This window comes from Myodes glareolus, chromosome 5 (assembly GCF_982192425.1).
Source record: "Myodes glareolus chromosome 5, mMyoGla1.1, whole genome shotgun sequence".
Classification (NCBI taxonomy): Eukaryota; Metazoa; Chordata; class Mammalia; order Rodentia; family Cricetidae; genus Myodes; species Myodes glareolus.
The window spans coordinates 15,127,455-15,145,034 of NC_142030.1; the positions used below are offsets into that span (position 1 = coordinate 15,127,455).

At 46.9% G+C, this 17,580-nt stretch overlaps 1 protein-coding gene across 3 annotated transcripts in view; it reads left to right on the forward strand.

The window, feature by feature from the left end:
• The window catches only part of Psen2 (presenilin 2), a 33,094-nt gene extending 16,560 nt beyond the window's left edge, over positions 1–16,534 (forward strand). For 2 of the 3 annotated variants that reach the window (XM_048436488.3, XM_087906087.1), the window contains exons 5-11: positions 7,930–7,997; positions 8,627–8,847; positions 10,073–10,171; positions 13,583–13,666; positions 13,994–14,092; positions 14,585–14,703; positions 15,800–16,534. In XM_048436488.3, coding sequence (XP_048292445.3) covers positions 7,930–7,997; positions 8,627–8,847; positions 10,073–10,171; positions 13,583–13,666; positions 13,994–14,092; positions 14,585–14,703; positions 15,800–15,955 — 846 coding nt within the window. In that variant the 3' untranslated portion in view covers positions 15,956–16,534. The other variant, XM_048436492.3, reaches the window with a different exon arrangement.
• The last annotated feature ends 1,046 nt before the right edge of the window (positions 16,535–17,580 follow it).

Sequence of the window (17,580 nt, forward strand, 5' to 3'; positions counted from 1 at the left end):
GGTATGGACATTTCTTTATGAACCAAAGGCCAGTTCTGGCAAGAAGAAAGGCTCCAGGTGGAGTGGCTTTGGTGCTCAAGATTCTCTTGGGAATAGAACGGTGTTGCCAGGAGCGATTGTGTCTCACTACCACAGAACTCTGAATTAGATTAAAGTCCATTTTCTACAGCTCTTTGAAGATGTTGAAGATTATCTATCTATACTGAATATAATCTCTATGTATCTAAAGAACCTGATTAGTCTAATTATAAATGACAAACTTAGATGACTGTTGATCTATATAATTCTCAATACCTATCTAACTTAAAGACTGAGACAATAAACAACTGTGCAATAAATGAGGACAATATGACCTCCAAATATAAACAATGTGCAAGTATACATTGCAATATGGTAAATATATACATCAATACATAAACAATATATAAGTATCTTAATCAGAGGTAGAAGTGTACAATGCAATATGGTAAATATACATATATCAATACAATATATATATATATCAATACACAAAAATGTTTTAAACAGAGGTAGAAGCATGCATGCATACAATAGTCAACATAATTTAACTTTGTATCAATATATAAGAATCGATACCAATATATTTGTCTAAAAACAATAACTCACAAGTACAAATCTATTATTCCATAATCCAATTATTCCTCTTTTTTTTTTTTAAAGATTCCTGCACTTATAAAATTCCTCCCCCAACCCTCAACCGTATACTAATTATAACCAACCCCTAAATGATGTCCCTAAACCCAAGGACAAACTTTGCTGGGAGAGGGGATGTCGTTCTCTAGAATTACTTCCAGCTGTCATGGGGGCAACGTTCTTTCTGGGGGATCCTGTGAAAGTAAAATGATGGTTAAATTTCAAGATCAATGTCTTTTAAAATTGCAAATAGTCTCTGAGTATTTTGTGGAGGTCTGGCCAGAATGTTGTACAAGATGTGCACCATTTCAGCTAACCACATTGGAACCGTCTTGTGCAGCTGGTACTTAAAACAGGTCTTGTAGTAGCGCTATCAGTATCATGACGTCATATCAACCGGGTGGAGTTGTTGTTATGGGGCCCCATCTTCTTCCTGGAAACTTCAAATGTCACTGCAGGAAAAACTCATTGTTCATTGGGGAAAACTTAAACAGTAATCATATAGACATATACAGACATACATATATTCAATGAAAGGCACGATAGATATATTTAATGAAAGGTGTGATAGATATGAAGAAAAGTAAAGATGTTTTCTAAACTCATATTTCTTTCTGTCCCATATCATGACTCTTGACATGAGACAGAAACTCCAGAAACTCTGGGTTTTTCTTTTAACAACAGGCTTGGAATTAGAGAGGAACTGAGCCAGAGTCCAACTCCAAAACCAACTCTATAAATTTAAAAATATGATTTAGTATATTTTACTTACAGAACCTATTCAGTTTTCTTGATAGTCCCTATTGGGCCATTATTTTCCATCTGTCAGTATTCAAATATCCAGGGTCCCTTGAATTTTTCAAAGATGAGTGTTTTCCTGTGGAGATAAGAGCAGAGCCCTGCCCCCATTCAATATGTTTTTCTTACCACCTGTATGAATATCATCATTGTAGATGAGCTGTCATTTCCCCTTTCCAAGAGGTTTCTCCTCTTCAAATCGAACCTTTATTAATTTTGATGGTATCCACAATTTTTCTTCTCCTGTGGAAACAAGAGCAAAACCCCTTCCCCAACGTAACACATCTCCTGGCTTCCATTGAGAGGTCAGCACGTCTTTGAAATAAACAGGTTGGTTTAGTTCAGAAGTTTTTTCCATTATCCAATGCCTCTCTGCTGCTGTTGTTCCTTTCTCATTAGCATTAAGAAAATTTAAGGTTAATAAAGCATTATGCAATCTATTTCTGGGGGTATCTTTCGTCCCTTTCTGTTTGTTTAGCATATCCTTTATAGTATGATTTGATCTTTCTATAACTGCCTGACCTGTAGGATTATTTGGCATACCTGTAATGTGTTTTATATTATAATAAGCATAAAAGCGTTTCATTTTCTTAGATACATATGCTGGACCATTGTCTGTCTTTATTTGTGCAGGTATACCCATGATGACCATAACTTCCAATAAATGTGTGATTACCAAATCAGCCTTTTCTGAGCTCAGGGCAGTTGCCCATTGAAAACCTGAATATGTGTCTATGATGTGGTGTACATATTTTAATTTACCAAATTCCATAAAGTGGAACACATCCATCTGCCAGATTTCATTCCTTTGAGTACCCTTTGGGTTACTCCCTGCAGGCAACGGTGTTTGATTATAGAAAGAACAAGTAGGACATCTCTTTATAATGTCCTTAGCTTGTTGCCATGTAATGGAAAACTCTTTCTTTAAGCCTTTACTATTGACATGATGTTTTTTATGAAATTCTGAGGCCTGCAGAATGCTTCCAATCAATAATTGGTCAATTTCAGCGTTACCTTGTGCTAGAGGGCCAGGCAGACCGGTATGGGACCGGATGTGTGTTATGTACATTGGATAAAGCCTATTCCTAATTATGTCCTGTACCTGGATAAACAAGTCAACTCTGTGTCATCTGGTATGAATTCAGCGGTTTCAATATGCAAGATAACTCTTTCTGCATATTGTGAATCTGTAACTATATTAAGAGGTTCTTTAAAATCCCTTAGCACCATAAGAATGGCATATAATTCTGCCTTCTGGACAGAATTATAAGGGCTTTGTTCCACCTTACTCAATTCTTCCAATTTATAACCTGCTTTCCCTGATTTATTTGCATCGGTATAAAATGTCCGGGCTCCAGTTATTGGAGCATCACGTGCAATTCTAGGAGGAATCTAAGAAGTTCTCTTTATGAGGTTAAGTCTATCACTTTTGGAATAGTTGCTGTTAATTTCTCCCAAAAAATTAGCACATGCCCTTTGCCATGGTTCATTATCTTCCCATAACTTTCTTATTTCCTCAGTAGTAAAATGCACTATAATTTCTGCTGGGTCTATACCTGCTAGTTGACAAAGTCTCAGTTTACCTTTTATAATTAATTCAGAGACCTTTTCTACATAAGTTTTTAATTTTTTACTTGGTTTATGAGGTATAAATATCCACTCTAAAATAATATCTTCCCTCTGCATTAAAATCCCTGTAGGAGAAATTCTGGAAGGCAGTATGACTAGGATGGAACTAAGATTCAGGTTCACCCTATCCACATGTGCCTCCTGTAATTTTTCCTCAATCATTGTCAGTTCCTTTTCTGCTTTAACTGTCAATTTTCTGGGACTATTCAAATCTTTATCACCATCTAAGGTTTTGTTTAAATGAACTATTAAATCAGGTGTTATCCCAACAGCTGGTCGTAGACTGGAAATGTCTCCTAACAATCTTTGGAAATCATTAAGAGTCCATAACCGGTCTCTCCTAATTTGTGCCTTTTGTGTTCAAATTTTCTCTAACCCTATTCTGTAACCTAGGTAATTAATAGAATCTCCTCTTTGAATCTTTTCAGGGGCAATTTGTAATCCCCACCTAGGCAAGACTTTCTTTACTTCTTCAAACATACTTTCCAAAGTATCTTTATTTGAATCAGATAATAAAATGTCATCCATGTAATGATAAATTATGGACTTGGGAAATTGCTTACGAATTATTTCCAATGGCTTATTAACAAAATATTGACACAATGTGGGACTATTGAGCATCCCCTGTGAGAGGACAGTTCATTGATATCTCCTAGTAGGCTGAGAATTATTATAAGTAGGCACCGTGAAGGCAAATTTTTCTCTATCCTTTTCTTGCAAAGGTATAGTGAAAAAACAATCTTTCAAATCAATAACTATAAGAGGCCATCCTCTTGGTAATAGAGAAGGCAAAGGAATTCCAGATTGTAGCAGACCCATAGGCTGAATTACCTTGTTGACAGCTCTTATATCTGGCACCATTCTCCATTTACCAGATTTCTTTTTTCAACAAACACAGGAGAATTCCAAGGGCTGGTTGATTCTTCAATATGGTTAGCATCTAGTTGCTCTTATACCAGCTGTTCCAAAGCCTGTAATTTATCAGCTAGAGGCCACTGCTTGATCCATATTGGCTTCTCAGTTAGCCATTTTAAAGGTAGGGCTGTTGGTACCTCTAAAGGTTTGCTATTGGCTGTATGTTCTTGTACAGCCTGAATGGCTGGTGACCTTTCCCCACAATACCTCATTATATCCTTCCCAGAATTGTGAGTTCCTGGAACTACAGGAATGTTAATCTGGGTATTCCATTGCTGTAGCAGGTCACGGCCCCATAAATTTATTGCAATATTGGCTATATATGGCCTTAGTCTTCCTATTTGCCCTTCAGGCCCTATGCATTCTACCCATCTTGTGCTTTGTTTTACACGAGATAGGGTTCCAATTCCCAGGAACTGTACATCTACCTCTTGAAGAGGCCAATTCGGATGCCAAGATTCTGGAGTAATGATACTTACATCCGCACCTGTGTCTAATAAGCCTTCAATAAAAATGCCATTTATACAGACTCTTAGCTTTGGTCTTTGATCGTTAATAGAAGTCTGCCAAAATATACGTTTACTCTGTCCTACTGAATTTTTTGACTCATTCTCCACATGTAATTCATCATTTAAACCAGTATTACTTTTTACAGCAGACACTGGAGTTTTCAATTTTCTTGGTGAGACACATTTTCCACTGTAACTGGGAATGACTGGGCCACTTTTGGCTTGGGGACCTGCAAGAGGCCCCTCAAGGAGTTTCCCGATAGTATCGGGCTGCCTTGTCTGTCTGTTGTTGACCTGCATTCATTGGACCAATGTCAGCCTTTACCGCATCTCCTACATATACCTGAAGGCTGAGGTCTCCTACTTTTGTCATTCCCAGAGGAGATATTATTCCTAGAATTTCTTTGCCTGCAATCCCTTTTCAGATGTCCTAATTTACCACAATTAAAACACCTGGTAGTTTGATGTCTCCTCATAGCCTTGGAAATCGCTTCTCCTACCCAGGATTCATCATTATAGCTAAACGTCTCAACATTCATTGTATGCTGTATCCATTCTTCCATAGGTGCTGATCTAGATCTTAAAGGCCCAATTATCTTTTTACATTCTGTATTTGCATTTTCAAAAGCTAGAGATTCAAGAAGTATTCATCTAGCTTCTGGGTCTGTTACCCCTATGTCCAGAGCCTTAATTAATCTTTGCACAAAGTCAGTAAAGGGTTCTCTCTGTCCCTGCCTAACCATGGTATATGATTCGACCCTTTTTGCTGGATCTTGTATTCTATTCAAAGCATTCAAGGCTGCTTTGTGACATAAGGGCAGCACTTCTTCGTCATAAAGAGCTTGGACCTGTGGATCAGCATATGCTCCTACACCAAGAATTTGATCTTGGGAAACCTCCACACCTTTTGCTCTTCCTTGCTGTTCCATATGCTTGGATTCTTCTCTGAAATAAATTCCAAACATCAAGGAAGGTCCATCATCTAAAACTACAGACACTAGCTGAGAGAAATCATGGGGGGTAGCTCTGACATTAGAAGCCCAAGTCCTTATCATTTCCTTAACAAATGCAGAGTGCAAGCCATAATTAACGACAGCTTGCTTAATTTCTTTTAAATCATTCATTGCTATTGGCGTCCATCTAGCTTCTTTAACTCCCTTTGAGCCTTTAGAAGTTGACCCTTTGTCAGAATAAATTACAGGGTATGTTGTTAGAACCCTGGGTAAGCCAGTTCTCACAGCTGGTGGTGGCATTGTATCCTGTCCTTGTGCCTTCTTACTCTGTTCACCAGCTCCAATAATTTCTTCAATCATTTCTAATCTTTTTATCATTGTCTCCCTTAAATCCTGAATCTCCTGACCTACCCGTGTTTCTAGGAATTTCACTAAGGTATCAGTTTTTTTGGTTCCCATTCTGGAGGTACATTCTATCTGTTACCTTATCAAAACTTTGTGGTAACGTCTGAATGTCAAATTCAACAGCCTGAACCCTTTCAGGTAGCTTCCTAGTACCCTTGGATATGGAGTCAATTTTGTCTATCATAGTATCCACTTGTTCAGATAACCCCTGATTTTCAATAATTTTAATCCTTTCAACTAGTTGTTCATTATTAGTCCGTAAAAATCGTATCTTTCTTAATGATAAAATATTAAAAAGAAAACTGAAACCTAGTAACAAGTAAATTAATGTATCCCCATAGTCATATAAACCTTGCATGACATAATCCATTGTATTAATAAAGAAAACAGTAAAACTGGCGTTGGAAACAAAAACTGCCATATTACCTCTTTGTTTAGTAGGCGGCGCTGTTGCCAAGTTGCGACTAGAACCACTGCAAAGGTGACGGAAACGGGGTCCTGTTTCAGTGTCCGCCTTAGTATTTGTTAAAAACTAGGAAATATAAGTTGCTCAACAAAGAAAATGTAATTAAATCAATTCCATACACGGAACCAGAAACCCAGAATCCAGGGGTAGAAAAGAGCAACCCGGAAGCTGCGTATGCCTCCACATGACCGAGTCGCCCCGAGGGGTTGCAGCTTTTGGCAACTGCTAGGTTCTGATTCACACCACTCAAGTGCTGCACTTACAAGGGAAATTTAAAAACAACTCAGAAAAGAGCAAACCAGGCAGGCAGAGACTGTCCCGAGCCTGTGGAGCTTGGGAGGCGTGGGGCTTAATTGAACTGCTGGCTCCAAACACAGGGCACAGGCCGCAGCTGAGGGAGGGCTCGTGACTAGCCGAGCTGGCGGCAAGCAGTTGAGTGGGGGGGGGGGGGTTCTACAACCAAACGTGGGGCGCCAGATGAAGGCATAAGTCACAAACAGTCCCACACCAGTTTGGAATTATGATTAATAGAATGGTTATTTATTCAAAGGGGAGAAAACTTACAGATTACCGTCCCAGACAACAGCCCCTCTGTGTGAACAGGAAAGGAGTCTAGGAGCCGGAAGCCAGAGAGAGAGTGGAGGACAGCTGCTGCTTTTTTAAAGAGAGAGACCACGCCCCAATGGACTGGTCTCTCAGTGGCTATTGGCTGAAGGAACGGAAGGAGTTCCCGCAGCACGGGGTACCGCAGACTCTTAGGACTCTCCTCTAGACCCTTGTAGGTGACTAGGTAACTCACTATGGGGTCTGGCCCTCCTTTCCTGTAATAGGCACAGTAGTCTAACCGAGAAGCTTGTCCAGGCTCCAGTTCAGGGTTTTGGAGATACTCTACAAATGTGTTACCAGAGTTAGCATTGGAACCTGTGCCTCTGGCAACCCTAACAAGCCAGGCTTGGCTGCTTGTCATCCATAACTCAGTCTTAAAAAGTCAAATCAATAGTAAAACAGTAGAAAATTCAATGTGGCCCACATTCGGGAAGTGAGAGAAAGAGATCCAGTGTTCCCTGCCCCCCAAATCCAGTGACTCCCCATCAGGTCTATCTTCCAGTCCTAACACAAGGGTCGGGTTTAAATAGAAGGTAAGAGATCTACATAGCTAAACTGTCGAGGCCTGGGCCTGCCGGTTATTGTCGGGCTTCACTTTGTTCTGATGCACCGTCAGAGTGTGTAGATTCACTCCCGGAGGCCAGGTCCTCCGACTAGTACCAAGCTTCATTGTTTTCCTTTTGAAAGCATGAAATTCCAGGGAAATTTTAATTCCTTGGGGTCCATTTTTTGGGGGGGACTCTTGTTTGTTTGTTTATTTTCTGAAACAGGGTTTCTCTGTGTAGCCCGGGCTGTCCTGGAACTTGCTATGTAGACCAGGCTGGCCTCGAATTTGGAGATCCACCTATCTCTGCCTCTCAAGTGCTGGGTTTAAAGGCGTGAGTCACCACTACCCAGTGCCACCTCTGGTAGTCAAACAGAAGGACGGGTGAAAGCATCTCTCTCTCGGGAGTATCTTCATCCCGCTAATGGCCCTCTTGTTTCTGCTCTCCAGTTCATCCATGGCTGGCTGATCATGTCCTCTCTGATGCTCCTGTTTTTGTTCACCTACATCTACCTCGGGTGAGTGCCGGCTGGTGGGCAGCCACTCCCTGTGGCACAGCTGGATAAGGGGGACCTGGGCAGGGAAGGTGGTCACCTTCAGTGTCAGCTGCTCCGGGAGCCAGGCCTCCGGGCTCTGGCACAGGAGTGGGGTCCGTGGTAGGTCACAGGTTTCTTTCTGACTCCTGATTTAAAACGAGCAAAACAAGCATGGTGAAGCCTTCTTGGAACATTTAGCAGGTGGGAACCTCTCAAAGTTATCTGCTACTTGGGGATAGGGTCTAGCTGCATCTGGGTACTTCCTAGTTCATCTGCCCTCTTGCTCTTTGACTTTGGATATCAGCCTAACCCAGAGGCTCAAAGAAAAACACTTTTTCAAGGATCCCATCTTTGCACAGGGATTTCCAGATGGGTCCATCACTTGGCTGTGTGACCCACATCCCAGCCTTTGATCCACTCCCCACCGCATTTCAGAAAGTGCTGAGTGGTTAGAAGTGGGGCCTCTGGGAATAAAGGATGGGCAGATTGTAAATAAATCCAGATTGGGACTTAATGGCTAAGGAGCAGAGGGTGTCAAGCAACGTAGTGGGTGGCACCCTCCCCACCCCCACCCCAAGTGTCCCACACCCTGCTCCACCTTGGGCCTACAGAGAAGTGCTCAAGACCTACAACGTGGCCATGGACTACCCCACCCTCTTCCTGGCCGTCTGGAACTTCGGGGCAGTGGGCATGGTGTGCATCCACTGGAAGGGCCCGCTGGTGCTGCAGCAGGCCTACCTCATCGTGATCAGTGCGCTCATGGCCCTGGTGTTCATCAAGTACCTGCCAGAGTGGTCTGCCTGGGTCATCTTGGGTGCCATCTCCGTGTACGGTAGGTAGCTCGGGCCTGGTGGGAACCGGGTGAATCTGCCTCACTGATGCAGTAGTGTCTTAGTTACCCTTTCGTCGCTGTGACCAAGATAATTGATGGAATCAGCATAAGGGAGGAAAGATTTATTTTGGTTCACAATGTCAGAGGGTGTCATTCCATCATAGGAGGGGAGGCAGGGGGCGTGGCTCAGTGTTGGAGGAGTCTGTCTATCACAGGAGGGAAGGCAAGGGGGGCGTGGCTCACAGTGTCGGAGGGTGGGGGGTGTCTGTCCATCATAGCAGGGGAGGCAAGGGGGCGTGGCTCACTAGGAGCATGTGACAGAGGCTTCTTGCAGTAGACCAGGAAGGGGGAGCTTGGGGGAGCCAGGGCCTGGGTCTAACCTTCAAAAGGCCACCTCTAGTGATCTGCATCTCTTAGCTAGCTCCTACCTCCTGAAGAGTCCAAAGCCTCTTAAAATAGTGTCACCAGGTAGTGATGAAGCCCTCAAAACGTGAGTCTCTAGCGGACATTTCCCATTTCAAAGATAACAGGTGAGAAGGCACACAGCGCACCCACCTCCTGACCTGAGAAGGCTTTCCCACAGACGTTTTGTTTGTTTGTTTTTCGAGACAGGTTTCTCTGTGTAGCCTTGGAGCCTGGGACTCACTTTGTAACCCAGGCTGGCCTCGAACTCACAGAAATCCACCTGCCTCTGCCGCCTGAGTACTGGGATTAAAGGCGTGTGCCGCCACCACCACCGCCCGGCGCAGACTCTTCCTTTGTGACGCTTGGGGCACACACCTCAAAGTGACCACTCTTACCGCCTGCATCTGCCAATGTGCCCATCAAGCGTGGATGTGCAGGAGCCACTGATGCCTCGGGATGAGTCTGAGCGCACGGTGCCTGCTGCTTATTGCGACCTTCGCTGCTGGCTGTTGGTTAAGTAGCATTAGGGCCAGGTCAGCATTACAACTTGCATTTTAAGGATAAAAATTTTGAGACCCAGGGAAGTAGGACTTCCAAGGTCGTTCTGTCGGTCTCAGCACCTAGCTCTCCTTACTTTGTAGTTACCTGCCTTGGCTCCAGCCAGTGTAAACTCTAGATTGGTAGGCTTGGGACACCAGTCCAGCAGCGTGGTGTGCCCTGGAGCTCCCTTAGGCTCCTGATGATGGAGGGGTGGCTCCTTTTCCACTGCTTGGGAATAAAGGTCCCCTTTGATATGACAAGGATATCTCTGTCTTCCCAGATCTCGTGGCTGTGCTATGCCCCAAGGGGCCGCTGAGGATGCTAGTGGAAACGGCCCAGGAGAGAAATGAGCCCATATTTCCTGCCCTGATATACTCATGTGAGTGGCCCCATGCTTCTGTTAGACGGTGGGGGTCAGCAGGTAGCCTTTTGTGGAGACATGATAGTTGGCCATGGTTTTGATAGTTGACAGGATGTGTACTCCCTCTCAAAAGTCGAGGATCAAATCATGATAACACTGTGAGGGTCACCACCTGCAGGAACGTTCTACTGCTTAGAGACCCTGGTGGGCTGGATCTTGCCCAGGAAGAAGGTATGGAAATCTGGGTTGGAAGGCGGTTACTAGAGGGATGTGGACAGTTCTGTGGCCCCATTCTGTCCTTCATCTGACAGCCTGCACTGGGTTAAGCCCACACCGGGTTAAGCCCACACCCCCATGAACCTGCTGCTTTGAGAGCCTTGTAAGCACCACTGAGCTCTGCAGACTTTGGAGGGCAGGGGCCACTGGTTTTCTCTAGGCTTCATAGGCAGCAGCTTGGCAGTGGAAGTTGGTCACATCTGAAGGGAAGACCCAGGGGTTACCTCTGGCCTTGGAGTCACGTCAGAGAGATGTGGGTTTATATATCTATTCAACAGAGGTCACCACTTTATATTAAGTCCCTACCTACTGGTAGGCCTTACGTGTGACGTGAGATCTTGCAGGAAGCAAGATTATGTAAACTGGGACTCACGGAACTCTCGCCCTGTGGTGGCAGCAGCCGCTCTTTGTTGACAGTGGGTCTATCTAAGTATAGAGCCTGGGATTCTGGGTTCTGATGCCTCAGGTACCCAGGAAACCATCTGCAGATCTGGGTCATCATACTGAACGAGAAATCAAGCTTAGAATGAAGAATTGCCAGCAGCATGGGTCTTAGCTAGAAAGCACATCCCAGGATGCTCTGAGGGTGAGAACGGATGGTTCTGGTTGGTCTGAGTGCCTGAGGCTGGGCATTCTCCTGTGTGCAAAGGAGATTCCTTGTCCACAGAAAATTCATTCATGGGTGGACGCAAACTAAGGAGGTAGACACATGTAAGCCAGGAGGTAGCAAATGCTCTGTTGAAGAAGACTAGAAGAGGGTCAGGGACCAAGGACTTCAGGGTCATAGGGTAGGCCATTTTGCAAAAGATGGCCAGGGAACCCGCATTCATAGGTCACGCTTGGCCAGAGCCCTGACTTAGGTAGGGGTTAGCACTAGGTGGAAGTCTGGAGGTCAGCATTTGGGGTAAGGGGGACAGCCACAGATACAAAGACCCTGAGGTAGGCCTGGAATGGGTGTGCTCAGGGAGCACCCAGCGTCCAGCGTGGCTAGAGCAGGTGGGAGGAGAGAATGGTAGAGGGGGGAGTGTCCTGACAGTGTGAGCCCTGTAGAGCGCACTGTGACACACTGGCCCTTCTTCCTGGAAGGTTTGGGCCAACCCTTTGACACGATCACACTGCCTACTAAGTGGAGAGCAGGATGCGCTTGGCAGTAGTGTGGTCCAGCATCAGATGAAGGACAAGCAGGGCTTATCGAGGGGACCAGTAGAGACTGTGGGGTGAATGAAGCACATTCTGGGACATTTCGCAAGCCCGACTCGCCAGGGTTGCAAGGCAGAGTCAAGGTTAATGCCAGTGCTTTGTGTCCCAGCAACAAGGAAGACCCACAGCCTTTTGCAGGAAGGTAGGACAGGTGGTGGGGGTGTTGAGTCTGGGCTTTGGGCTGCACCGAGTGTGAAAATCTCACTGGGGAAGTAGAAACATGAAGTAATAAACTCTGAGGGGAGTCACAGTTCAGCCAGTACCATGTGACGCAGCTGTTCCCATGGCGCCCATGTACCCAAGGGGATCAAGAGCAGGCACTCAATCAGGTGTATGTACATTGTGTCCCAATCAGTGTCACTCACGGTAGTTCAGGGCTAGAAGTATCCAAGTGCCCATCAGAGGATGAATGGACGGCCAAAGTATGGTGTCCCCGTACGGTGGAGTATTACCTTTCCTTTACAAAACAAGATTCCGGCCGAGATGGTGATGCGGATGGACGTGGGGGCACTGGGATAAGGGAACCACACCAGTGACAGGACAGGCACTGTATGATTCCATGTCCTATCAGAGTGGGTGGTGAACAGGGGCCTGAGGAAAGGGGGTCCGTCTAGTGGGCACAGAGTTTTGGCCCTGTAAGATGAAAAGAGCAGGGTTAGTTTTATAGATCTGAATATAGAGCCACTGAGCCTCAGACATTGTATTTTAAAATATTTATTTTGTGTGTGTCTGTGTGTCTGTGTGGGCATATGACTATGTATACACCCCGTGTACATGGAGGCCAGAAGGGAAACATAGCTTCCTTGGAGCTGGAATCAGGGGTGTTTACAAGACCACGAGCTTGTTAAAGGAACTGGAGCGTGAGCTCTGTTTCTCACAATAGGTTCTCTTAACCATGGAGCCAGCTCTTCAGCCTCAGGACTAAAGTTTTAAACATTGTTTTGTTGTTGTTGTTGTTGTTTTAGAAGATTTGTCTTATTTTATTTATGTGTATATGAGTGGCCTGCATGGGTATCTGCACATCACATGCATGCAGTACCAATAACAGTCAGAAGAGGGCGTCGGATCCCCTGGCACTGAAGTTACAGACGCTTGTGAACTGCCATGTGGGTGCTGGGAAAGGAAGCCAGGATCTCTGCAGTAGCAATATGTGTTTTTAACCACTGAGCCATCTCTCCAGCCCCTCGTGGTTGTGTGTGTGGTGTGTGTTTTAAAAAGACAATTTAGGTTCTAGCTGTGGTAGCAAGAATCCCGACAGACAGGCTTTCCCAAGGTTTCTTTTGTTGTTTGACAAAGGATTGGCTGAAGGAGGACAGCTGAAACTGCAGCCAAAGGCGGCATTGTGCATTCAGAAAAATCTCCAGGAAGAGTTTTGTAAGCCGCAGTAGTATCGATCTCTAAAGGGAAGGGTGGTGGGATTGAGCCATTTCATGTGAATGCTGGAGACGACGTCGTCTCCTAGAACATGGAGGCCACAGCAGCTGTGGATCGCAAGGATTATTTCTCACTTAGAGATGGTGACATTCTTGGAAAGTCTGTGGACTGAAATCACTGTTGAAATGGCGCCCTCAAGAAACTGCCTGTTCCACTGACGTTCTGAGATGTTTGTGTAAATAATTGTCATGTCTCCCTTTTTGTGATAAACTGAAACCTAAAAATAAGATAAAAGGCAGTTTTTAAAAAGACACAGTCCAGCAGGCTGCCCATTGGTCATTGTTATTGTTGCCATTGTTATCTGAGAGGCGGGCAAGAAAGACAAAGGTGACCTGTCCATCATCCCCTCCCAGCTGGTGACCCTGGGCTCCTGCCCCCCCCCCCCAGCCTCTATCAGCCAAGCCTGAACACCGCTGCAGGATGAAGGGGCTGTGCAGGCTTTCTGGGGACTTGGGCTGGCTCCGCTTTCCCCAGGTCAGGGAGTACTACCTGACGCATGTCCCTTTGCTCTTTCTGTAGCTGCCATGGTGTGGACCGTGGGCATGGCAAAGCTGGATCCCTCCTCTCAGGGAGCATTGCAGCTCCCCTATGACCCAGAGATGGGTGAGTACGGGGCTCACAGTCTTGTCTCAGGGGTGATCCTCATCCGCACCCCGCTTGGCCTGGCCCCTCTGTGGGTTAAGGTTCAGAAAGGCAGTCACACTGTCTGATAGCCAGACTTTGACACCTGACTTAGAGAGTGAGTGACAGCTGGACTGCCTATCCTTTGCCCAGCTTTGCTGGATGTTGTTGGGGGTGATGGTGGGGAGCCTCGAGGTGGGAGTGTCCTGGGGAATCTTCTGGATTTTTGTACCTTCTGACCAGCCTTCGTTTCTCCCTGCCATGCCCACGGTGTGTGATGACGGTGGTCCTTTCTTCTCGGATGCTCAGAAGACTCCTATGACAGTTTTGGGGAGCCCTCATACCCTGAAGCCTTTGAAGCCCCCCTTCCTGGTTATCCAGGGGAAGAGCTGGAAGAAGAAGAGGAAAGTAAGGTGCCCAAGTTCAGATGGCCTGCTTCACAGGGCAGCAGGGTTGAGGCCTCCTCAAGTCTCCTGTCACCATGTTGTCCATGTTCTAGAGGGTGGTGGCATTAAACTTATTTAAAAATACCTGTAGTCAGTCTCCATGCTAAACAACACAGCAGCCTGCAGCCCCGTCAGTCAGCAACCGTCCCGTTCTCCTTCCTCTTCTAACCAAGTGACTCGCCTAAATTCCAGGCTTCTTCCTAGACTGCCAGGCACTCAGTCCTAGCCCCTGCCCCCATCTTTTCCTAGGTAATCCATCTTGCACCTAGTCTTCAGTAGTGCTACTGAGGGATACATTCATCTTGCCCCTTGACCCTCTTGCTGGGTCCCTTGACTGGTGACATGGCCCTACACTTGTTTTGTTTTGTTTTGTTTTTGTTTTTGTTTTTCCTGCTTCCTGCTAAAGTCTCTCATCAGAAGCATTGGACAGGGCCTCTTTCTTTTCTCCACATAGGGGGTGTGAAGCTTGGCCTGGGAGACTTCATCTTCTACAGCGTCCTGGTGGGCAAGGCGGCAGCCACCGGCAACGGAGACTGGAACACCACACTGGCCTGCTTCATCGCCATCCTCATTGTGAGTGCTGCGTGGTGGTTGGGGGGGCAATCACCTGGGGTCCTCAGAGGGCAGTTACAGCTGCTGTCTTCCCTCTGAGGGGCAAAGGCAGTGAGGGGAGAGCTGCCAAACCCAGACTGTGGTCACCAAGACGTGCTCCCACCTGAAGCGAGCTCCTGGAGAGGCACGAGAGGCATCGACTGCAGTGACCACATGTACCTCACTGCTAGGGTTTGGGTGAAAGCCTCAGGGCCCGGTCCCGTAGTCCCTGGATTGTCTGAGATGTATGGGAGATGACATAGTTGAAGGCCTTTACCTGTGGGGACAGTTACGGAGGGGTGTGAAAGGACGCCCCTCCCGTCCACAGCTCTCTGTTCTCTGTGCCGCCAGGACCCCACAGACTGCTGTCTCCTGGGTTCTCCAGCCCCAGCAGTGGTGCAGTCCGGAGGCTCTGATGGCTGCTACTCAAGCCAGGGGACATATCCTGCAGTGTCATCTTAGAGCATGCTTCCTTGTGCTGCCCTGGGGTGGAAACCCTGGGTATGGTGACAGAGGGCACGGTTAAAGCTGGTGCTCTTTCCAGTGCCCTGAAGAGCTTGTTTGTGTCCACACAGAATAACAGACTCCAGGCTCCTCCGCTACCATACTGTCTGACTTGGGACCTGTTGTCCCATGGACAGGACAGATATTTTGGTGTCTTGTCCTCACCCTGGAGACCAAGGGTGGAGGTAGAAAGGGTCACCCCCGTGCTTGCTTCGAAGGGCTGGATTACATGGTATCTATGGTTTCCTTGGTATCTGCTGCTGAGCACCTTTGTAGGATTTTATTTGCGCTCATCTGGGTCTCTTGTGAATGCATGTCCCTTAGAGAAACACTCTTGCCGTCCTATGTGACTGCTGTCCCCAGATGGAGAAGCCACATGGCCTGACCTTAGCCAGCACATAGGTTTCCTGACTAAGGGGTGTGTGTGAGAGAGGACCCTGCCCTACACACCTTGAGAGGCTATTGTGTATCTGGAAAGGACAGTTGCATGCCCGTCACCATTCAGGCTAGCCTTAGGGATGGCACCACCCACCATGGTAGAGTCACTGCCTTCTCTCCCCTTGATGCCCTGCAGGGTTTGTGTCTGACTCTCCTGCTGCTTGCCGTGTTCAAGAAGGCCCTGCCCGCCCTCCCCATCTCCATCACCTTTGGGCTCATCTTCTACTTCTCCACAGACAACCTGGTGCGTCCTTTCATGGACACTTTGGCTTCCCACCAGCTCTACATCTGACGGGAGACGGGCATGGCCCTGAGGACTGTAAGAGGCGTCTCTGGATGCAGGTGTATAGTTTTACACTCTAGTGCCATATATTTTTTAAAAAAGCAACTCTTTCCTTTCCTTACAAAAAAAGAAAAAAGAATTAAAAAAAAAGTGTCGTGTTTACTTCGTGACGAGGAAACAGAAGCTGCTCTTTGGTGCTAGCTGTCCTGTCACCAGACTGTGGCTTTTCTGCTGGAACATCCGTGGCCCCAGTGGGATGCTCAGCGAGTTTATCTTCAGGGATGAGGTCACATGTGCGGAGCAGGTTGGGGAGGATGCAGGCCCCATGCAGGTCTGTTATCCTCTGGGGTTGAACAGAAGGACCACGTGCAAATCAGTGGGGACCAAGAGGCATGGCCAGGAAGGACACTAAATGCCATCACCCTGACTAGAGGAGAAAAAGCCAGTTTGCAGTCCTGGATGTCCCCAGTGCTTTGTGATATCTCTGTTACTTTAGTCCCTTTAGAAGCTGAGTCCTGTTCTTATGACAGCAGTGACTGCTGGAGGTGGCTTAGTGTCAATACCAATAAATAGATCCTCCTGTTGGAATGTCAGTGTTTGGTCCCTTTGTTAACATTGCCCCTTCCCTGTATCCTGGGGCTCTCCAGAGGGGAGGTGATGTGCACTGTGTACTGGGGAGGGAGGGGCTTAACCCATTATCGGGGAGAGAGGTTTAATTGCCTTGCCCCTCTGCACTCAGTTCCTTAGAAAGTTCCACAGCAGGGCGTTGGGAGGCACTGGGACAGAAGCCCTCTGGGACCCCACAGAGCCCTGACCTTGGCAGGTTGTATGTGGCCTCAGAAATGTGGTAAGTGAACTGCTAAGATGCTGAGTGGTTCCTTTGACAGCTGTCTGATCTCGGGAGCCCTGAACCAGGGGGCCACCTGAGCTCCCAGTCCCTGCCCATGATGAAGCCAGCTTTGCCCTTCCTTGGCCTGGCACAGGTGCAGAGTCTCAGAAGTGCCTCTGGGTGGAGACATGAGGCTACAAAAGAAGCTGCTGGGTCTGCTGCCCTGCTGGGGCTGCGGAGAAAACCCAGGTGTTGCTAACTCTGTCCTTTGCTCCGGAGGGAACCCTGCGGTCTGCTGATTAGTAGAAAAGGGATGAGCTGTGCCTGTGTGTGTTGGTGTTTGATGGGAGATCTCTTCCCCCTGAGCTACTTGCTGAGACAGCCGAGATCCAAGACCAGCAGAGGCCGCATGCTGCCGCGATGGGAGGTGGTTGGACGCTGGGGCATGGCTGGGACCGATGCAGAGCGGAACCTGAGAGACCAGGGAGCAGTCGTGGATGCTGAGCTCATCCTTGGTGGAAAAAGCTCCCAGGGGCTGGAGAAAAAAAGCCAAAAAGATCATTACATTTGTCAGTTAAAGAAATGTTTATCTTCCACAGAGTGGCTCTGGGGTGGACCATCTAAGGAGAAAATTAGCAGCTTGAAGAGATAGCAGGAGGCGGGGAGTGAGGTGGGGGGTACTGGGAACAAGGCCACCTGCAGAGGTAAAAGTGGACGTAGGGGTGTGTCCCCACCACCATGTAAACACACCAACACAAAGGGCGTGAGACTGTCTCTGTTCCTAAAGGGCCCAGTGCTTCCTGTG